This window comes from Brassica napus, chromosome C4 (genome assembly GCF_020379485.1).
Source record: "Brassica napus cultivar Da-Ae chromosome C4, Da-Ae, whole genome shotgun sequence".
Taxonomy (NCBI): Eukaryota; Viridiplantae; Streptophyta; class Magnoliopsida; order Brassicales; family Brassicaceae; genus Brassica; species Brassica napus.
In genome coordinates this window covers 62,737,006-62,758,980 of record NC_063447.1, presented here as the reverse complement: position 1 = coordinate 62,758,980, position 21,975 = coordinate 62,737,006, and the positions used below count along the sequence as shown (strand labels likewise).

At 34.4% G+C, this 21,975-nt stretch overlaps 5 protein-coding genes and 1 pseudogene across 6 annotated transcripts; 1 reads left to right on the top strand and 5 right to left on the bottom strand.

Moving 5' to 3' along the window:
* Nucleotides 1–2,466: 2,466 nt before the first annotated feature.
* On the bottom strand, nt 2,467–5,093 carry LOC106380298 (proline-rich protein 3). 2 transcript variants are annotated; one of them, XM_022714844.2, is made up of 2 exons: nt 3,850–5,093; nt 2,467–3,561 (listed from the first exon to the last, which is right to left on the bottom strand). In XM_022714844.2, the coding sequence occupies exons 1-2, from the start codon at nt 4,085–4,087 to the stop codon at nt 3,206–3,208; spliced, it is 594 nt and encodes a 197-aa protein (XP_022570565.1). In that variant the 5' UTR covers nt 4,088–5,093; the 3' UTR covers nt 2,467–3,205. The 2 variants fall into 2 exon arrangements, with proteins under 2 accessions (XP_022570565.1, XP_013675533.1); XM_013820079.3 differs by having other exon boundaries at nt 2,467–3,540.
* Nucleotides 5,094–5,240: 147 nt separating this feature from the next.
* On the top strand, nt 5,241–6,319 carry LOC106379385 (ethylene-responsive transcription factor ERF071). The gene is made up of 2 exons (XM_013819351.3): nt 5,241–5,560; nt 5,650–6,319. Exons 1-2 carry the CDS (start codon nt 5,431–5,433, stop codon nt 6,168–6,170), a joined length of 651 nt encoding a protein of 216 aa, XP_013674805.1. The 5' UTR covers nt 5,241–5,430; the 3' UTR covers nt 6,171–6,319.
* A 457-nt stretch (nt 6,320–6,776) lies between these two features.
* On the bottom strand, nt 6,777–10,233 carry LOC106381166 (fumarate hydratase 1, mitochondrial). Its single transcript, XM_048755344.1, has 17 exons — nt 10,004–10,233; nt 9,803–9,920; nt 9,576–9,725; nt 9,380–9,490; nt 9,222–9,305; nt 8,852–8,950; nt 8,715–8,765; nt 8,577–8,626; nt 8,420–8,501; nt 8,246–8,340; nt 8,101–8,167; nt 7,960–8,010; nt 7,776–7,871; nt 7,585–7,683; nt 7,440–7,469; nt 7,263–7,328; nt 6,777–7,048 (listed from the first exon to the last, which is right to left on the bottom strand). Exons 1-17 carry the CDS (start codon nt 10,129–10,131, stop codon nt 6,962–6,964), a joined length of 1,464 nt encoding a protein of 487 aa, XP_048611301.1. The 5' UTR covers nt 10,132–10,233; the 3' UTR covers nt 6,777–6,961.
* A 158-nt stretch (nt 10,234–10,391) lies between these two features.
* LOC106379384 (nicotinamide adenine dinucleotide transporter 1, chloroplastic-like) lies at nt 10,392–13,735 on the bottom strand. Its single transcript, XM_048755345.1, has 5 exons — nt 13,308–13,735; nt 11,454–13,209; nt 11,252–11,360; nt 10,917–11,155; nt 10,392–10,803 (listed from the first exon to the last, which is right to left on the bottom strand). The coding sequence occupies exons 2-5, from the start codon at nt 11,556–11,558 to the stop codon at nt 10,747–10,749; spliced, it is 510 nt and encodes a 169-aa protein (XP_048611302.1). The 5' UTR covers nt 11,559–13,209; nt 13,308–13,735; the 3' UTR covers nt 10,392–10,746.
* Nucleotides 13,736–15,512: 1,777 nt separating this feature from the next.
* Nucleotides 15,513–17,421, bottom strand: LOC125585728 (annotated as a pseudogene).
* A 499-nt stretch (nt 17,422–17,920) lies between these two features.
* Nucleotides 17,921–20,289, bottom strand: LOC125585729. The gene is made up of 2 exons (XM_048755346.1): nt 18,962–20,289; nt 17,921–18,214 (listed from the first exon to the last, which is right to left on the bottom strand). Exons 1-2 carry the CDS (start codon nt 19,210–19,212, stop codon nt 18,067–18,069), a joined length of 399 nt encoding a protein of 132 aa, XP_048611303.1. The 5' UTR covers nt 19,213–20,289; the 3' UTR covers nt 17,921–18,066.
* Nucleotides 20,290–21,975: the final 1,686 nt, after the last annotated feature.

Sequence of the window (21,975 nt, the reverse complement as noted above, 5' to 3'; positions counted from 1 at the left end):
ATTCGTTTCAAAATATTAATTAAAATTTATTAACATGTTATACATTATATATCATTATTTGGATGTAGCCATGTAGGATTTAGGAGTTTTATTTTATTTGATGGCAAACAATGAAAATAATGTCCACTAACTTTGATTTTTAGATTAATATCTTGAATTTTTAATTTGTATCACATAACATTAGTAGAGGGTATCTCTTCCAGTGTTGTCTATGCATATGTGTTTTATAACGCAATTTGTTTTCAACTGGTAAAGATTATGTTTACATCTATAAAATAATTTATTTGTATTTTTATATTGATGAATTTTAACAGTGTAAATAGTTATTTTCTAACTTTGTAATCAGATATATAAAAATAACAAACACAGTAGTAAGAGACAAACTATCACAACAACTATATTTATATCTTTTATTTAGTTTTCGGAGTCGAGTTTAATTGTATTTAGTATAACTATTGCTGGTAAAGTAATTTTTATCATCTTAGTTTCATGGCGTTGAATGTTTATAATTTTTATTTTTGAAAATCATGATTGACATATGTATTAACATTTTTAATTTGAACTTGATCAATAAACGACAAATTACATTTAATTTCGGTTATTAATTTGAATTCCACTTGTATGTTTTGATAAGTGAATATATCCGTTAATAATCATCAACCACTAAATCGTATTTAATATCTGTGAAACTAATATTTTCTCTATTTAAATAAATGAATTTGTTAGTTTTTCCCTCACAAAAATAGATTTTGAATTTGTAAACTTTTTTATTTGTTAATGATGATATATTATAAATTTCATAAATAATTCCCCCTCTGTTTTTAACACTTGATTTTTAAAGATTTTTTTTGGTTCCAAATTGGATGACGTTTTAAAATTTTAATGTAAAATGTATTAACCTTGTATATTGTTTGACCATTTATATAATAAAATCTATTTTTATCGGTTGATTTATGGTTAGGTAAATACTTAATGATGTTTTTATATAGAATATATAAAATATCATCTAATAAATATCCGAGGGAGTAACAATGTATACAATTATTATTGGTCAAGAGTGATGAGACATTATTTTAAATGATGTATTTATAACTAAACATTAAAATTTAAAATGTGTGAAAATTTTAAAGAGTTTATCAATTAAAATGGTGAGAAATATAATTTTCTCGTTTGGTTAAATTATAAATGTAAAACGAAATGAAAGGGAACTAGATTTGGTAGGAAACTGACGGTGACTTATAATAAAACTAAATCATGTCTCAGTTGTCAAGTTTGGTTCCCACCCAACCTTTTTTTAAAGAAAGTCTTAAATCGGCGACGTTATTCTCATACAACGCGTGAAGAAGTCCATGCAATGCCAATAAAAAATGCCATTAATGGAGTTCAACTGTTTGCATAAGTAAGAAAATATAAACGACTTTTGTAATGAAGTATAAGCTCATTTGTATTTTTAACCAGCTAATTTTCATTTATTATATTGTGGTTTTTACTTAAGCAAACCCCACTAGCAGTAGTAGTTGTTCGAATTAAGCGGATAGAGCATGTGCCTTCTTCATATTTCATATTCAAGGTAAGTTTCGAGTTGTGTATTTGACAATAAATATCCGTTTCCGCCGTATTTGCCGGTTACTTGAGAAATGGAGTAATAATGATCACTACTTACTGGCGAAAAAAAAAAATACAAGTATAAAAAGCACTTCTCCTAAGTGTAATAATTGGGTATACGATAAACTCATTATCGGGTTTTTATAAACCAAAAAATATTACAATAAGCGTAAAATGTGCAAGCTGCATCTATATATGTTTATCATCATAATAATTTCTTTTCTTTCTGGGTAAAATGTTTATCACATTTCGAAATGTCGAATATGTTGGATTTTGCACATCAAAGGTAGCATATGTATGACTACTTACAACTATGTTTTAGGTCTCACTAAAAATTTAAAGTCGGAGTAGTTATCTTATCAGTATCGTTTTTTGGAAATTAGTTAGATTTCAACTCTGATATCTGTGATTAATAAATATTTTATCCATTTCATAATGTAAGATGTTTTTTTTTAAAAAAAATGTTGTTTCAAAATATAAGATATTTTAATACATTTAAAATAATTTTATTTTTATTAAAAATTGTTTAACCAATAATATTTAGTAACCAGAGAATAGATTTGTCCTGAATTCTTCAAGGGAGAACACAGAAAGGGTCAGCGTTGAAGAGCTTCATCTTCTTAAGCTTATTTCTAGGAGATGATACTTATGGAGAATGGCTTCACTTACTCCAGCCAAAAAATCAAACTGAAATCCTTCTCTTAATATGTATTGATTGATACCCGAGAAAATGAAGTTCTATGAATGTTCCTGCTCACCCACATATACTCTAGTAAATACCGTATGTGTCTTCGAGCTTTGTTTGATATATGAGCTTTGTGTGAGATTGGAGTATAAACGAACTTGTGTGAACTTAAGCAAGGGGCAGTTTCAGTAGGTTGTAATTTTGATTGGCTGATCTTTACTTTACTATTGAAGGTTTGAGTAAAAGCAGAAAATATTATTGATGTTGCTATGTTATAAAGGCCAGCTTTGTCAACTGCATAGCCACGACCAAAGGTGGTACACAGGTTGATTATGTGACCCGCCAAATCACATACTACGTTGATTACTTTTTTGATTATGTGAAGGAGATTCTCTGGCTATTCATCAACTCTGATTGTAAATCCCTTTTTTGATTCTCAAAGAAAAGAAGCACTAAACTCTTGAAGGATGCAAATTTCGTTCTACATTCATACTTTCAAAAATTTACTGATGAATAGCCGTAAATTTTGGAAATAGTTACAAATTAGTTAACCGCGTGAGTGTCTAATATTTTCATAGTTAAGCGCTTTAAATTTCAATAACCTTTTTTAGCCTGACGGGCATTAGATGAGAGATGATCACCCAAAATATATTGATGAATATATATAATTAATTTTTCAGTATTGAGTATATATATAAATGTGATATAGCGAGTATCAAAGTAAAATCTTGTTGTCTTCTGGTTTGCATCTTATTCTTGCTAGGAAACTAAGGTTTAATTTGAATTATGTATTGTTATTCAAAATGGCAAACATGGCCAGGAATCAAAGAACGAGAATAGATTACAGTAAGAGCGAACAATATATTATATACAAAAACATATTTAAAACCGCGGTCTAATGATCGATTATAATTCTTAGTAAACCGGTTTGGGAGACACTGGGCTAGAGAAATAGAAAGGTTCAAGGGTGTATAGGTCCAAATTGTCGCGGCTAATGAACTTGGAGCTGTCAGAAGAGAGTGTAGCTCCGGTGACACCTTTGTTGACATTTGTTGGAGTCTTACACGTGGAGACCGGAGAGCTCTCAAGCTTCACTTTGCAGCCGTTGATGCTCTTCACCTTGTGGGAGAGTCCGTATGTGATGAAGTAGAAGTATCCTTTCAAGTCCGTTGGGTAGCTCGAGAGTGTAGCCTTAGCCACTAGCCTTCCGTTTGAGTCCACAATAGGACACACAACATTAACCTTGGCCCCTGTCAAGTACATGACATCACCTGTTTGATTTAGAGTTTCAGACTCAATCTACGTATGCAAGAGTAAGCCAAAAGCGAGCTTGGACGGTGATATGGAATATTTTTGCTAAACTTCAGATAAAACAAAATATCACGATTTTTTTTTTTAAAATAGACCTCCAGTTTTCAGTTCTAAATTAATGTGAATTTTAAGTTGCATTGGATAAAAAAACGATTAACAAATTAGTAATTACTCAGCTTCTCCCCCCCCCCCCCAAAAAAAAAAAAGCTTATATGTTTTTAAATGGGAAATGATATGATAAACTGCACCTTGGAGAGGGTAGGTTTCGTTGCCAGATTTACAGAAGATGAGACCTTCGATGGCGATTTCAGTGTTTGGTTTTGGCAAGTATGGAGTCTTAACCGGAGATGTGAAGGTGGCGGGCGGGACGTAAGGTTGTGAAGGAGTGTGCGTGGTTGGTGGTGGCACGTAATAATCAGAAGTGGCCACAACCATCACCAGCGCAAGAAGGAGGAGGAAGGAAGCGCCGGTGCCTGAGGATGTCATTATCAAAAGCTTTTCTTGATTCGGGCGTTGTTTCGTTGGTAAAGGTTTTGATCTCAAGACATGACGTTAAATATATAGAACAAATGTGACAGAAATATTTTTAAAATTAGTATAAGATACGTGTCCATTAGAGGCTGAAGGGAAGAGACTTGATTGGGTGCACGTTTAAATTTGTGTCAACATAGTACTATTCCGGTGTGTGTTGAAGGCTTAAAAAAGTGTTATATAATTATGTGATGATTTTAGAATCTTTTAGTCGGAAATATGCCATGTAATAACATCTTCATAACGGATATCCGAAAAGGAAGATATCTAAAAAATATGTAGATATTTGCGGATATTTACGAATACTAACGGATATATCCATCAGTTTTACTTACTATAAATAATCTAAAAAAATGAAATAAATTTGTTTTTCAAAATATTTTTACATGATATATAAAATAAAAAATAAAAGAAGCACTGAAACTATATGTTTGTAAATTTAAAAGGTTAGTTTTAAGAAAGACAAACTTAAGAAAAAGTTATAGAGATCATAAAAATTTTCTTTTCTTTTTTGATTTAATAAATCATATGTTAAAAACAATTATATAAACTCATACATTTAAAAATGTACATTCAATCAATATATATATATATATATATATATATGTGTGTGTGTTTATATATATGTCGGAGCGGATCAGATATCCGCTTATTAAAATTTTAATATTTGTGATTTACTTCATTTTTAACGAATATTGATTTTTGCTATTTGATCTGTTCCGAAACTTTGTGGATATCCGGATTTTTTGGATCAAATCGAACCAAATAATAGACCAAATCAAATTTAAGGGATAAAATGTCATTCTCTTTCTCCGTGCATTAGTTTGATTTTGTAATGAGATCTCCGATCATAATGGGCTATTAATGTCGATTTTTGTTTGTTAGTCAGCCCAATTTATATAATCAACAGCCGGACGATCAATTGGGCTACTGTGGGATTGAGCATTTTGCGGATTTTAAATTTTTTTTGGAAAACTAATGTTGTCTTTAATTTGATTTGTACTAAAAAAACTCAAGAAATAAAAACTCAAAAAAAAAAAAGTTCTAGAAGAACTTGGTAGTCAAGCAAAAAACTGCAACAGTGTAAAGCCTTCCTCTGACTTGTCTCTCTCTATAAAAGGGCCAATTACCTCTTAGCAAGGAATCATTAGTCTTTTCTGTTCCAAAGAAAAACCTTGAATCATCTTTTTCCTATAAACCCTATAATAAGCAAGTTCTCTTTTTTTATTTTTTTTTGGTTTCCCTAGAAAGAAGTTAATTCTCTGTTGAGATATACGTTACCCATTTCAAGAAGAAGTATGTGTGGAGGTGCCGTCATTTCTGATTTCATCTGGTCATTGAGACGACCTTCGTTTGCTGAGCCAGATCCGAGTCAACTCGGCTACGAAGGCTGTGTCTCCATCGAGAAGCGTGTCTGCTCAGGCTCAGGTACACTCCCATTTTTTTTCCGTAAATAACTCAACTCTCTCTCATGAGTGGCTGGGTAATTTACTTTTATGTCGACCTGAACTGAACAGGAAAAGATGGGACTGAGAAGAAGAAAGAAGGCAAGAATAAGAGAGAGAGGAAGAATATGTACAGAGGGATAAGGCAGAGGCCATGGGGCAAATGGGCGGCTGAGATTCGTGACCCGAGGAAAGGTGTTCGTGTCTGGCTTGGCACTTTCAAAACCGCCGAGGAAGCTGCTCGAGCCTACGACTCTGCAGCCATTCGAATCCGTGGCGGCAAAGCCAAACTCAATTTCCCAAACGACGATTCCACCAGAAGAAACTGCATCATCAAGAAGAATAAAGAGGTATGTGGTGATCATTTGATGAATACTTGCGATCAATCTCCTCCTCTTTCTCCACTGCCTCCTCCTCCTAAAGACGACAAGGAAAACCAAGAAGTCAAACAGTTGTCGGAGGAGCTGATGGCGTTCGAGGATTACATGGGATTCTATCAGATTCCTTATCTCGACGGCCAGTCTGCGACGGAAGATGTTCCTCAGCAAATAAGCCTCATTGGTAATCTCTGGAGCTTCCAAGACAACGTCTAAGAATTTATTTTCCCGGTTTATTATTCCTTTCGAATTCCGCTGGTTTGCTCATCCAATCATTTGTTTCTTTGTTATTTCCTTGTTGTTTTATATTCACATTTCAAGTGTAATAAATTAACAGTTAAATGTTACTTTGTTTCTATCTTAAATGTAAAGCTTCGATTCACTTTCAACCAAATAAATTCTAGTTTCAAAACATTATACCTCCTCTGTACGTGACCACTATTTGTTCTGAAGATAAAAGTTGGCAAATGATAATATTAAAGATAAACTCCGACAATAAAGTTATTGTCTCGGAGAAAAACTGCGGTGACGGCGGCTGCTGAATCTGTTGGCCTCTCTGGCGTGCCGAACATGGTTTTCATTTCAACGGTTCAAAGGCGTCTGACCCCGTTTTGCCACGTCCTCACTTCTGTTCCGTAAAAGGCCCAGCAAAGAAAGAGTCAACAAAGTTTATTCTTTACAGCCCAAAGACTACTAATATACAATTTAAGAAAGGATTATAGTCAAAGGATCTACAAGTCCCAACCAACTGGCTATGATCATTTTCAGGCCAACAGGGTTGAGAAATAACTTGTTTTGATTAAAACACACACCAAAAGCAAATGTACGTATCTTGTTCGTTACTCTTATTCAACATAAATAATTGGATACAAAGAGAGACAACTCTCCAAAATCTGAGGAACAACGTTGCCCTCCTCCCAAGAATATTAAAATTTATAGTTTCTTTCAGGATTTTATCATTTATTACTGGTCAATGAAACTTTGGCTCAAAAAAACAACAACACATATCAATCAGAGGGACCGATCATCTTCTCGGGAACAACAAGCGTATCAAACTCTTCTGCCGTTAGAACACCCAACTTCAGAGCCGCTTCCTGTACAATCAAATTTATAAACTCTCAGATTTCACAGACTGAAACAGACAAGGACATGTTCAGGGTCATTGATTTATGTTCTGCCCTTGAATATCCAAAAAAAAATCCAAAATATATACTGCTAACATACTGATACATCTCTTGTAGCTTTATCACTTTTCAAGTATGTTTGAATTCAGGATGAAGAAGGATAAAGAGTTTCTTGTGTTTACACCTTCAATGTAGATCCTTCTTTGTGAGCTTTCTTGGCAACTGCTGCAGCATTGTCATATCCGATTTTCTGGTAAAATGAGACAACGAATTCGTAAACTTAGCATACATGTAACTTCATTTGTAATCCTAGTGGGAAAATGGATGACGTAAAGGCAGATTTTAATATCTGGAGACTTACCGGATTCAATGATGTCACAAGCATAAGGGACTACACAGAAATACATACCAAGAAGAAAAAAAATTAGTTCCCGCCCGTGATCATAAATTCACACCATGTGGTTACTACTATTAAGACCGGCAAATGAAGGAGAAGAAAAGCTTACCTCATGCAACAGCTTTGAGATCCGTTCTCTGTTGGCCTCAATTCCCCTCACACAGTTTTTCTCAAACGAAGCTGAAGCATCTGCTACCAATCTAATGGACTGTCAAAGAGGCGAGATCCAAAGGTTCAGATTGACAATATTTTATATACAATAAAACAAAATAGATCCACAACGGAAAGAGCTTAACGTACATGCAAAAGAGCGCTTGCGATCACTGGCTTAAATACATTCAATTCGAAATGACCATTTGACCCACCAACTGTCACAGCTACATGGTTGCCCATAACCTTCAATTTTGTAAAATGCAGCTCAAAAGAGTTAGGAAAGAACTTAGATCTCTATATAAGTAAGCATGTACTGATGAACAGAACTTACCTGAGCACAAACCATAGTCAAGGCCTCACACTGTGTAGGATTCACCTTCCCCTGAGAGAGAGAGAAAAAGAGATTCAAAATCATTTGAGTCAAAAGTAATGAAAACGATAGAAGAACAAATTTGGAAAACTGCATTCATACAGGCATGATGCTGCTTCCTGGCTCGTTTTCAGGCAGAACAAGTTCACCAAGACCACATCTTGGGCCACTATACGAAAACATGTTTAACCCATAAGAACATATAGTAAAAAATATTTTTAAGAAAAACGAGTGTATACATACATACCTTCCAAGAAAACGTATATCATTGGCGATCTTCATCAACGATGTGGCGATTGTGTTAAGTGACCCACTGGTTTCAACACAAGCATCGTGTGCAGCCTGGAAAAAGCAGAATAATTAAGCAACTGATTTCATATATCAACCATTCAAAAGCATCTTATCTCGTTCAGAGGCTAACCAGAGCTTCAAACTTGTTTTCTGCAGTGACAAACGGCAAATTTGTTTCTTCGGCAACTGCAGCAGCTATCTTTACGTCAAACCTATACAGATATTACCAACAGTTAGACTAAGAGGAGATGAACATGGGATGTGATAAAGTTAGAAACGAGATATACCCTTTCTTGGTGTTTAATCCTGTTCCAACAGCAGTTCCACCTTGTGCAAGCTGGCCAAACATTTCTACAAATTAGAGATCAGTTTAAAATAGGACAAGTACAGGAAAGATATCCTCCAAAGATATCATTTTGCCAAACCTGATAGAGGCGGGGTAGAGTGCATGTGACCCTATGAAGCCCATACTTAACCTGCGATCATGCGATTCAAAATTTGAAATTGCATGTCATTTTGTCTTTTACAAGACAAACACAAATTTTCTGAAGAAACAGCATACTTGAGTAGCATAGCCACCGAATTCTTGTCCTAGCGTCAAAGGAGTGGCATCTTGAGTGTGAGTTCTTCCAATTTTCACAATATCTTTGAAGTCGAAGGACTGCCATAACAAGATAAGTTTGAGAAAATTAACAAACGCAACAGATATGTGAAGAGGACTACTACTACACATATGTCTAGAAAAGCTGGATTGATTAACAACGTGTCAAAGTTAAAAGATGTTCCTTAAAAATAATGGCAACATTTAGAAAGCAACTATCAGATACAAAGAAATAAAACCACACTGAACTGAGGTCAGAAGTAATTTATGATACTATTTAGTGCAAGTATCATGTTGAAATTAAGCGAGTAGAAGAGAAGAGAGGAGAGACCTTAGAGTGGAGAGTGGAATGCAAAGTTTTCAAACTAGGGATGAGCCTTGAATTAATCTCGGTTGCAGCTGCAATGTGCATGACCTAGACAAAACCAAAACAAAATGAGCGACAGTAGGAACAACAAACAGCGCAAGCAATTGAAAGGGAAAGCTTACAGTAGGGAAAGTGTCGTTAGAGGATTGAGATCTGTTGACATGGTCATTAGGGTGGACACATTTTTCACCACGTTTGCGACCAAGAATCTCAGCTGCTCTGTTAGCAATGACCTAAAAGAGAAAATCATAAACACAACAATACAATGAGAGATGCTAAGAAACATATATATATAGATGTGGCAAGAGAGAAAGTGACCTCATTAGCATTCATGTTACTCTGAGTGCCACTACCAGTTTGCCAAACAACAAGGGGGAAATGATGATTGAGCTTTCCCTCAGCAACTTCCTGAGCAGCTTCCATAATCGCTTTCCCAATCGTTGGATCAAGTCCATACTCCATGTTAACCTAAAATCACTCAGCTCATTAGTCATCACTCATCACCCAAAGCAATTAGATGCAAAAACCTATAATAGGTTGGTTACCTTAGCAGCGCACTTCTTCAAGACGCCAAAAGCGCGGACGATAGGCTCGGGCATTCGCTCGCGCTCGCCACCGATCTCGAAGTTCTGCAGCGATCTCTGCGTCTGGGCTCCCCACAATCTGCATCATCAATTAACACTGAACTAAGCAAAGTCTATGTGTCAAAATTAGATGAGAGAGAGAGAGAGAGAGAGATCCCCAACTTATCGGAAGGAACTTGGATCGGCCCGAAGGTGTCCCTCTCCTCCCTAAATGACGACGTTGAATACGATCTCATAGCACGCAGCGCTGTTCCGCTGGAGAGACGCCGTGACGCCACGTAAATCGCCATGGGGGGGGGACGAAGGTGGAGGAGAGTTTCGAAATGACGACGAGGTTGCTGAGAAAAATATAGGGCAAACTCAAAAACACTTTTTATAAATAATAAAACGATTCAACTCAACTTGATTGGTCGATTTTTTTTTTTTTTCCCTTCTGGTCAATGGTAAATGATTTTATCATTTTACAGCAGTGTATACATATTTTCTATTTTTTAAAACTTTTTGTTTCGAGTGGAAGATGATCAGATAATAGTATCCTAGCCAATGTTGGTAACAAAAAACGATCAAGCAAATATTATTACATACAAAATCTTTCTAATTTTTGTCGCGTCATCATCATCATAAGAGAAAAACAATCTAAAATACAGAGCTTTGCTCGGAAGGTAAGAGAGTTACCAGGAAACGATGAACCATTTCGAAGCTAGTGAATGTGATAGCTGCAGCAGGAGTAGGGAGATTAGTGACACATCCTCTTTAAAAAAACCCCGAGTATCGTTTCTCACTCTTGAAGCCTTGCTCGCACAACCTCGTGCGGATAGGTTAATGTGAAAGCAAATTGAAGAGGCAACTGCTACATCACGAGCATTCAGATCATCCACTGATTTATCACCTGGATGGCAACGTGACTAATACCAGCTAGTGCAGGCACAAGTCCACTGTACACCCGCTCTCATTCCTTGTGTCTGGTGGAGGATTCAAAGACAACAGATTATCTTATTGTTAAGCAGGGCAGGGTAAATACTTAACGTTCCTTCTTTGATTGCATAAATCAAAGCCAAGAAGAATAAAAAGGGACCTGAAGACGAGTCTTGACAACCCAAAGAGGATGATTAGTGGCAATGGTGGTTGCAGCTCCAGCACCAGAGGCAGCCATTACGTTAGCACCAACCCCGCTGAGTTTGTGATCCTCATCTAATGCATGTGAGAAGATTAACTCCCATTGTTTGTTTAAGAACACAGGAAGCAAAAACAAAGAAAAGACTAACCATTTGAAATTAAAAAGCTCTTGAGTTGGTCCTACATTGTGAAATAAACCTGCCAAAAACAAAAGGAAAAACTTGTTTAGAACAAGCAATCTACTTCCTTTGCTCCAGGATCAAAGAAGTAGTAGAACAAGTTGAACTCACTCACCGCCCAATTTCGAGATAAGAGCCATGACGGTAGGGGAAAGACCACGGTATAAGCCACGCATGCCTTCTTGCTTGAAGATATGCTCAAGACTCCCAACATATAACACTACCTGACCAACCAAAAAGGCACATAAACATAACAGATTAGCAATTGAAATCTATTGGCGGGTGACAAGAAAGACATAATAGAAAAAAGGAGAAACCTTTGATGTTGGCCACGTGACCAAATGTTTCATAATCCTAATATCAGCTCTCATTCTCAAGCTCCTCCTGACCATCTCCAATCTCACAAGCTTCTTCTTCCTCATCACATGATTGCACGGAAACAAACAAACATGCACATCATCATCACATGATTGCAAACAAGCAATTTTTTTTAAAACGTTTAAAACAAGAGGGGAAAACTGTATATTGCCAAGGATTGATAGGAATAACAAAGTGATCTCATAAGTGTAAAAGTCAAATGGAACCTAACCTCTCTAACAATCATTCAAATAGATAGGATGCTAGTTCCTAATTGTTTCTACATTATGAATATACACATAAGCTTCTTCCTTTTCAATCTAAGAAAATATAGAATATTGCCAAGAACTGATAGGAATAACAAAATGATCTCATAATTGTTAAGTCAAATGGAACCTAACCTCTCTAACAATCAATCAAATAGACTGGACGCTAGTTTCTAATTGTTTCCACATTATGAAGATACACATAAGCTTCTTCCATTTTCAATCTAAGCAAATATAAAATATTGCCAAGAACTGATAGAAATAACAAAATGATCTCATAAGTGTTTCCACATTATGAAGATACACATAAGCTTCTTCCATTTTCAATCTAAGCAAATATAAAATATTGCCAAGAACTGATAGAAATAACAAAATGATCTCATAAGTGTTTCCACATTATGAAGATACACATAAGCTTCTTCCATTTTCAATCTAAGCAAATGTAGAATATTGCCAAGAACTGATAGAAATAACAAAATGATCTCATAAGTGTTTCCACATTATGAAGATACACATAAGCTTCTTCCATTTTCAATCTAAGCAAATATAAAATATTGCCAAGAACTGATAGAAATAACAAAATGATCTCATAAGTGTTTCCACATTATGAAGATACACATAAGCTTCTTCCATTTTCAATCTAAGCAAATGTAGAATATTGCCAAAAACTGATAGAAATAACAAAATGATCTCATAAGTGTTTCCACATTATGAAGATACACATAAGCTTCTTCCATTTTCAATCTAAGCAAATATAAAATATTGCCAAGAACTGATAGAAATAACAAAACGATCTCATAAATGTTTCCACATTATGAAGATACACATAAGCTTCTTCCATTTTCAATCTAAGCAAATGTAGAATATTGCCAAGAACTGATAGAAATAACAAAATGATCTCATAAGTGTTTCCACATTATGAAGATACACATAAGCTTCTTCCATTTTCAATCTAAGCAAATATATAATATTTGCCAAGAACTGATAGAAATAACAAAGTGATCTCATAAGTGTAAATTCAAATGGAACCTAACCTCTCTAACAATCATTCAAATAGACAGGATGTTAGTTTCTAAATGGTTTCACATTATGAATACATAAAGCTTCTTCCATTTTCAATCAAAGTAAATATAGAATATTTCCAAGAACTGATAGAAATAACAAAGTGATCTCATAAGTATAAATTCAAATGGAACATAACCTCTAACGATCAATCAAATGATGGGACGCTAGTTTCTAATTGTTTCCACACTATGAATATACACACAAGCTTCTTCCTTTTTCAATCCAAGTAAATATAGAATCTCCCCAAAAAAAAAAGATTTGAAAAAAACAGAAAAAGAACGAAATTAATTAGATACCTTGAGCAATGGGATTCTCATCTTTTCTTCCACCATCTATCGCTTGAATCTTCTCGGCAGACTTCTTCCTCTTTCACCTTAACTCTTTGCTGCAGAGACACAAAACACCAACCAACAGTCAGGCCTCAGTCAATTTCTACAAATAATCCGTAAATTTTTCAATATTTTTGATCAGAGAAACTCATACCTCTCAGTTCTGAATTTCAATGAAGTGATCTTAACCTGCTTCTTCTTTGATTTTCTGCTTCCTTCCCAGGACCGAAAATCAAAGAAAACTATAAACCGGCTGCTGTCCCCAGGACCGAAGCATTGGGGTCAAAGACCAATTCATTTGGATTGTAATGGAGTGTAGTGTAGACTTTCTCGTTTAGATGGAATGAAGAAGAAGATATATATAGATAAGGAAAAATAATGTTACCGTTACTAATTAAATGGCTAGAGTCTTTTGGTTTTCCCTTTAAAATTATTTATTTTGTTTTTATATGTCCGTTGGATGATAAATGCAATTTAAAGAGAACATTAATTTTTTTTAAGCATACTAGTTTACTCGATAAAAGTAAATCCTTTAACACTAGCCCTCGGATCAAAACTTTTGCTTGATAGAATATGCTTATATTTCTAGGGATACTGTTATTAAAGATTCATCCTTGTGGGATCTAAAGGAATGTAATGGCTAAGAATTATACCTGGGATCTAAAATATATCAAGATGTGAAATGCATAAGTATTTAAATGTGAACTGTGAATGGTAAAATTAAATTTTAAATCCAAAAAACAAAGTTAAATATTAATCTGTAATAATAGATTATCGATAACAAAAATAAACTAATACCGACCAAATTACAACAACTAATTTCGGTTCTCTTTATCATCGTTCACTTCATTTTTTCAAACGGCATAGATCTTCATCAGAATCTTAAAAAACCACAAATAAATCACAAATTAAATAGTGTAAATGAGATTCACGAAAAAATCAAAAAAGAAAGAATGAGATACATAGTCGACATCCAACAGCAGAAAAAGATATTACTAAAATCTGAAAATCTCACTTTTTAATGTGAATAAAAATAAAATTTAATAACATAATTAAGAAATCTAAAAAAAAAATACTTATTGGGTTAGCCAGTGTGGTTCAACCGGTTGATGGGTTCTGGGTTTTTGCGGGTTTTACTGGAATTTTAAATAATGAGTAATGAGTTTTTCATAAAACCCAAACCGGATTATATTCGGATCACCGGGTTTATTGGTTCAACCGTGGATCCGAATCGGGTTTCAAAACACTGGTTTAAACTCATAAACATGTTATTCGAAAATAATAATTTGTTTTTTTTCATTTTTTTACTATGTAAATAATTGTATAAAGTAATGATATAAAGATCTTTTACTTTTTTAATGAAACTTATTTTGGTCATTATCTCCTTGAGAATTTTTTTCGTGAACAACCTATTTTATGGTTATTTGTGAGAAGGGCTCATATCAAAAATATAAGCATATGTTCATTGAAATAATTTTATCTCTTACAACGATTACTTTTCTTTATATTATTATATAATAATATACATTTTAAAAAATAGATTTTATCTTCGAGAACTCTATGCAACATATATTTAGTATTATGTTTCTATTAATTAATATGTCATGCTCCCTTCATTTTCGGTCTAATTTTGATTTAGTATTTTTTGAGAAATCTATGCAACACATATTTTGATTTAAATAATTTTGATTTTAATATATGTTGCATATGTTCGAGAACTCTATGCAACATACATTTAATTATTTTCATATTTTAGATTAGAATATGAGCAACTCACTTTTCATTTTTTCATATATCATCATTCTCTTCAAGAATTTTTGAATTAATGTTTTAGATTAATTTATTTTAAATATGAATTATTTACATAGGGCTGAGAATAAAAATTTAAGGTTTCCAATCGTCTAAGTAGTTACATCTCTTAGAATATCCACTTCATTTCCTTATTATAACTTGATAAACCTAACAAATTGTATAAAACTTTATACTATTGCATCAGTCGTCTGCTATTTAGTCTTTAATAAAAAAATTATTTTTACAGCGGCAAAGATATATGTTATAATAAAAAAAATCATATCCAAGAAAATCTTTCCGGTAAAAAAGGTCAACTTTGAATTTTTTATTATATATATAAATGGATTCACACTTTCTTCTTTTGAGTATCTAATTTTGTCAATATTTTGTTTTTGTGTTCATAAATCCTTAACCTGATCAGTATTTTAAAATTAAAAATTAATGTAAAAATAATTCAAATTAGTTTTGTATATATGTATAGTATATTTTATGCATAGTAAAAATATAGTTGATAAATGTGAAAAGAAATGAAACACAAATAAATATGTTTTAGAAAGTAAAAAAGATATAGTTATAAACTATATATATTATTAAATTAAATCATTTAAATTTCTAATAAAAAAAATTAATAGTCGGCGCGAATGCACGGATTTGTATACAAATCTTTCTAATTTTTTGTTTTAAGTTAAGCTTTGCTCGGAAGGTAAGTGAGTGACCAGGAAACGATGGACCATTTCGAAGCTAGTGAATGTAATAGCAGCAGCAGGCGTTGTTCTCAGGAGATTAGTGGCACATCCTCTGTAAAAACCCCTAACACCATCTTTCTCAAACACTTTCTTTATGCAGTCTCTTACCCCCGAGTAACGTTTCTCACTGTGGTGTCCTTGCTCTTGCAGCCTAGCTCGCACCACCTCGTGCGGGTAGGTCAATGTGGAAGCAAATATCTTTGCTATAGAAGAGGCAACTGCTACATCACGAGCATTCAGATCATCCATCGACTTATCACCTTTGTTGGCCAGGTAGATTTTGACCAGCTCATAAGTGGGAAACTGAATGGCAACGTGACTGATACCAGCTAGTGCAGGCACAAGTCCACTGTACAACCCGCGGATTCCCTCCTCGTAAGCTATTCTCCTTAAAGCAGAGAGTGTACTCTTGTATGGCACTACTCCCGCTCTCATTCCTTGTGTCTGAATCAAAGACAAAAAGATTATCTTATTGTAAGTAACACCACAATTGTTAGGTAGGGCAGGCGTGTACTAACTAACGTTCCTTTTTTGTTTTTTCCCCTACTTAATCGCATAAATCAAAGCCAAGAAAAAAAGAAACGGACCTGAAGTCGAGTCTTGACAACCCAAAGAGGATTAGTGGCAATAGTAGTAGCAGCTCCAGCACCAGACATTAGCACCAACGCTGAGTTTGTGATCCTCATCTAATGCATGTACACATAAAGAAGATTAACTCCACTTTTGATAGAAAAAAGCGGAAGCAGAGGCACGTAATTAAGCCATAAAGAAATGTTTTTGGACTAACCATTTGAAATTAAAAGGCTCTTGAGCTGGTCATACATTGTAAAATAAACCTGCCAAAAAAAAAAAAAAGAAAGCTTACAACTTGTTCAGAACAAGCAATCTACTTTGCTCAAGGATCAAAGACGTGGCAGCTTCAAGAAGAAGTTGGAACTTACAGCCCAATTGGAGAGAAGGGCCATGACGGTAGGAGAAAGTCCACGGTATAAGCCACGCATTCCTTCTTGCTTGAAGATCTGCTCAAGACTCCCAACAATCAGACTGCCTGACCAACCAAAGGACAAGACAAAAACATAACATATATATATTTAGCAATTGAAACCTTTTGGTGGGTGGGTGACACACTGACAAGAAAGTAAAGGAGAAACCTTTGATGTTGGAATGAGCAAGGTTACGGAGGCCATGAACCTGAAACCTCGTTTTTATAACATCAAGAGGACACACAAACGTTGCCGCAACTACCCCTACCAAAAAAAAAAAAGAGTATCATTATTCAGCTTCGTAATCGAGAGAGATAAGTTTATGCGCAAATTCGTAAGGGAATTTACCGGCGGCGGCAGCATTACAGAGGACAATTGTGGAATTATTAGGAGGAGGATGAGAATTAGCGGAGGACATATCTCGGATCTGAGCGGAGAGGAGCCTTATGGAACAAAAATGGTGGTTCCTCTCTTGAGAGGGATTTGGTGGCGAACGAGCGTCGCATGGCCGAGAGAGGAGGATCTCTAGTCAGATATTCCCGAGGCCGTGTTTGCGTTTGTGTTTGTGTTTTTCTTTTCTTTACCACGTCCACGAGGGAGGTAGGGTGTCCCTTTTTTATTTGTTTTTTCATTATATTTACTTTTTAAAAAATGTTTTTTTCTTACTCAACAAATTGATTATACGTTCCTTCTCAGCCAGACGAATTAAAGTCATTAGACCAACCAAACACCAAACTATGGTCCCCCATCATCACCATCCCGTAATTCCTATTACCATTTTTATTATGCAAATACTAACAGAAGATTTCTCTTTTGTGACGTGTGAGCCAGGCTGAGCTTTATGGACCTCACATCAGCAAGTTTCATACAAACCACCTGGCCCCTTTTCAATTATATATATAGTTAACATGGGCCACCGTAGAATCCAACTTTAACGTCGATGATTAAGATTATACCGAATCTCTAATAATATATTTAACACAATTCACAAAATCATCGACTGACTCCGCTCTATATGATGTAAGCAATGACAGTTTTGACGCGTCACCTACTTGTAACATGTGAAATTGCTCGTTTCACAAGATCATAACCACAAATAAAGATATGATACAAAGCGTAGTTTGTCAAGCAAACAAAAAAAGTCAACCAAATAAGTATATATTACGGTTAAATATTCTCCATGCCAACACGTCCCTGTGAACTAAGAATTTAACAAGGATCAAAAAGGGTAGTTAGATGTTAGGACGTAAATGCAAACCATTTCTTTATGTATGGGTGGATAAACCATATATATCCGATTAATATATTATTTTATAGTTTCAGGAAATGTAAGTTTAACACAGATTACAATCACAACTCTTAACATCGATGATCCACATACATATGTAATTACCTAAGCTGTGAGAGTACATGCAATAGAATCAGAGGAAGGTTTAGGTGCATTGCGGTGAACCAGAGTCCCCTGCGCCATCAACATGGATTTGTAAATCTCCACCAGCTTCTTCTCATCATACTCCTTCTTCGCTAAACCCGACCCGCACCCATAGGCCTGGGCATAAAATCCGGAACCCGAAATCCAAACCGAACCCGAACCGAAAAACCCAACCCGTTATCCGACCCGAAATGTAAAAATACCCGAACGGGTCTTGTAGGGTGGTAAAAAAATATCCGAACCCGAAGTGTTATTAACCGAACCCGAACGGGTAACCCGAAAAATCCGAAATTAATAGTCAATATATATATTTTGAAATATATATAAGTATTCCAATTATTAAATTTAATATTTGTGGTAATATTATATATAATAATAAATATTAAAATTCTAATAAATGCTTTAAGTACACAATTAGTTATAAATAAGAATTTTATAATTTACTCATTGAAATAAAAAGTCTACTCTCTATAAGGCAATACATATTGTTTACAAATGATGTTTGTTTTCATGCTTGATTTAACATTTTATTGTTATTTTATCAATTTTATATGTGATAGATTAATTTTTATTTAATTTGGATGTTTTTCTTTATGTTTTACTTCAAAAATTTTGTTTTTTATTTTGGTTATATCCGAACCGAACCGATATAACCCGAATCCGTACGATATATGATTACTTTATGGGTTTTATGATGCAATACAATTTTGAACCGAACCCGAAGTGTTATTATCCGAACCCGACCCGTACTAATAAAATTTTAGTATGGGACCTAGAAGCGTAAACCCGAAAATCCGAAAACCCGAAAAACCCGACCCGAATGCCAACGGGTACCCGAACGCCCATGCCTACGCACCCATATTCACCGTAGGCGAATGAAGACCCTATGGCCGGAGAACTGGCGAGGCGCACCATCATATTGACGTAAGAATCTCGAAGCCGCGTTAGAAGCTTCTTAGGGGACGTCTTTTTCAAGACCCTCAGCTTCCGCACTATCTTGATCCTCTTCCAAAACCGTCTCTTCCGGGTCGGATCCGAGTTGGACTTCTTAGTCGAGCCGTCAAGCCTTTCGTATCCTCTTGACCTCCGCCAGTACCTTATCTTCATCACACTCTCTCACTCAGTGTATATATCTCTTATGTTATCTATAGATCTAGAGAGAAAGAACGAGGAGTGGAGACTTTTAGTTAGAGAGAGATGGAGACTTTTTGGTTTGTTTATAAAGAGCACGGATCTATATGCATTATTCGAGTACGTAAATATCATGCGATATAGTTATTTTATTTATCCTGAAATAATTAAAAATGGTTCACGTAGGAAAACATTAAATTTAGTAAGCATATTGAGTTTCTCATCCGACAAAACAACGAAATGATGATACTATCCAGAATGGAAAAAGTCAACACTCAAATTTAAGAAGCATACAACAAAGATTTTTTTTTAGGTCATTCTATTAATCAAACTTGAGGTGGTCTGGGTAACCAAACCGGAATAAAACAACAAATAAAAAGTAACTCCCTATGGAAGGATCTAGCAGTCTTAGCTAAAAAATCTGAAATTTGATTTCGCGTCCGTGGACATGAATAATGCTGAAGTCCGGGAAGCATATATGTAGCGTCTCTATCCTCTCCAATTCCGTTGCAAAACTTGGCCACGCCTGAAGGTCCTTTATCATTGCAATCAGCTCCTTACAGTCCATCCCGAAGCTCTGACATATTGAGTGTTGAAGCATATTCTCCATCGCCGATCGCAGTGCTTCCACTTCCGAATGCAAGGCTGATTCGCGTCGAGTGAAATTCCTTGTTCCCATAAGTTGAACGTTCCCACCACTGTCCATCCATACCCATCATCCGCATCCACTGAATTGAGCAGTAGATGTCCAAGATTCATCTAACAAACAGATATTACTCAAGCTTATGATTTGAGAAACCTCAGGGTTGTTATCTTGTACCACTGGTTGTACCACTTCGTTAGCGTCAAACCAGATTTGACATTCATTTTCTGCATGTCGAACTAACTGCAAAAAATCTCGATCTATATCCCTAAAAAGTTTGTCATTTCTACTCTTAAGGATATAACAACAAAGACTTGGTTAATTGCAATTTTTTGGTGAAATAAATAAATTCATTAAAAAAAACGCAATGAGATGCGCGTTAACAGCGAGATGATTGCTGGTTGCAATAAATGTGTCGTAATACCCTCAACCTCCCCCCTGAAAGAATCGTGAGCGTTGGATCTCTTTTTCTCCCCCTCTCATGTGAACTACACTTTTATTGTTGGGAAAAATACAACTTTCAGTTACAAAAAAAAAAAAAAAAAAAAAATACAACTGAGTTTTATTCCTAGGCCTTTTGAAGTGTGGACTGTAATTTCTACGACCATAACAATGTGTGTTTGGTGTATTTTTGTTTAGATGATGTTTATGATTGATATTAAAAAGGAAATAACAAGTTTAGATTGGTGTATTCTTAGAGTATGACTAATCTGGACTCTTAATTTGGAGTTCTTAACTTATGATTTGATATTTTTTTTACACTAAGAACCGGCTCTTATAACTCTTATGAGACGGTTCTTAATCTTTTTTTGTTAAAAGCTAAGAAACAGTTTTTAGACGAAGCTAAGAACCCCAACATAAGAGCTCTCATGGCCTTATTACTCCCACATCTTTCTCCGACAAGACATGAGGTTCTGAACATTGTCGTATTATTAGTCATCAGACCAACAAACTAAAACTAATCTGTTTTTTTTGGGCCTTCGAGCATGCGCAGTGGCAGAAAAAAGAAAGTCTCTGAACATAGTTAATATTAAAAAAAATTAAAAAGGATGAGAGAGATTGTAGAAAAAATGAAGAACGTTTTTTCTTCGAGAATCGTTCGAACAATTCTCATAAGCTCTTCTGCCACTTGGCAATTTCTGAATGGTTAAATATCTTTTTAACATTTAAATTTAAATATTCATGACAAATAATCATACTTATACTAATATAATAATTATTAGAGACTTAGATTGAGAGACTATACACTAATGATGCTCTTAATAGGCTTTCTATTGATATTTTAAAACTTGATATATATATATATATAGATTTAAGTCAACAAGCCAAAGAAATTTTCTCACCTGAAGAAAACATTTAAGCTTCCTTTTTTATGGAAGAAAGGTGTAGGAGATTGTATTTGTATTTTCTGTTCTGTATTTCCCTTTCTTTCATGTGTTTTGGGTATATTCAAAATTTCTACTTGTGATTTTTTTTTGGCACGCAGAACACATAAAAGAAAGGGAAGTAAAATTAGATCCCTTTTTGTGGGTAAATTGTGGAAGATGAGATCTTGATATATAATAATAGTACATGAAATTATGCAGACATGATTATATCCTCTAGTCCCCTATATATTATTTGAAAAGCATTACAACTTCTTTTTGTAGCCACGTGTCATCACTAGAATGATTCTTAGAATCATTAGAGAAATATGTTGGTTCATCTAATTATATAATAAGCTTTTTATTAAACAAACAATAAATTCATCATTAATGTACTTTATTATTTCCTTAAATAAAATTTACGGAATTTTCTAATGTGGCTAAAGTATATATGGCAATTAATGATTTTGAATAATAAAGATTTGATAAAAAACAGTGTATCTTCTATCATATTTGTTTAATTTTAAGCTATTAAATAAATTAAATAACCACAATAACCATATAATAAAAATATAGATTTTTATGTATATGTTATATTTTTAATTTTTACAAACGGGTATAAATTACTAAAACTGTTAAAAGTCTTACATTCAAATTTTATGATCCATGGTTTAAAATTTTTGTTATGAAAAAATACAAACGATTACAAAAATTATATAAGTAAAAAGTCTA

Coding starts and splice junctions, on each gene's coding strand:
- LOC106380298 (XM_022714844.2), bottom strand. CDS start 4,087: ATGACATCCTCAGGCACCGGCGCTTCCTTCCTCCTCCTTCTTGCGCTG. Junction 3,562..3,849: donor CGAAACCTACCCTCTCCAAG/GTGCAGTTTATC, acceptor TAAATCAAACAG/GTGATGTCATGTACTTGACA.
- LOC106379385 (XM_013819351.3), top strand. CDS start 5,431: ATGTGTGGAGGTGCCGTCATTTCTGATTTCATCTGGTCATTGAGACGA. Junction 5,561..5,649: donor GCGTGTCTGCTCAGGCTCAG/GTACACTCCCAT, acceptor TGAACTGAACAG/GAAAAGATGGGACTGAGAAG.
- LOC106381166 (XM_048755344.1), bottom strand. CDS start 10,131: ATGGCGATTTACGTGGCGTCACGGCGTCTCTCCAGCGGAACAGCGCTG. Junction 8,168..8,245: donor GATATACGTTTTCTTGGAAG/GTATGTATGTAT, acceptor GTTTTCGTATAG/TGGCCCAAGATGTGGTCTTG. Junction 7,684..7,775: donor TCGCAAGCGCTCTTTTGCAT/GTACGTTAAGCT, acceptor CCTCTTTGACAG/TCCATTAGATTGGTAGCAGA.
- LOC106379384 (XM_048755345.1), bottom strand. CDS start 11,558: ATGAGGAAGAAGAAGCTTGTGAGATTGGAGATGGTCAGGAGGAGCTTG. Junction 11,156..11,251: donor TCTTATCTCGAAATTGGGCG/GTGAGTGAGTTC, acceptor TGTTTTTGGCAG/GTTTATTTCACAATGTAGGA. Junction 10,804..10,916: donor TTGTCAAGACTCGTCTTCAG/GTCCCTTTTTAT, acceptor ATCCTCCACCAG/ACACAAGGAATGAGAGCGGG.
- LOC125585729 (XM_048755346.1), bottom strand. CDS start 19,212: ATGAAGATAAGGTACTGGCGGAGGTCAAGAGGATACGAAAGGCTTGAC. Junction 18,215..18,961: donor TTCGCCTACGGTGAATATGG/GTGCGTAGGCAT, acceptor CCAGGCCTATGG/GTGCGGGTCGGGTTTAGCGA.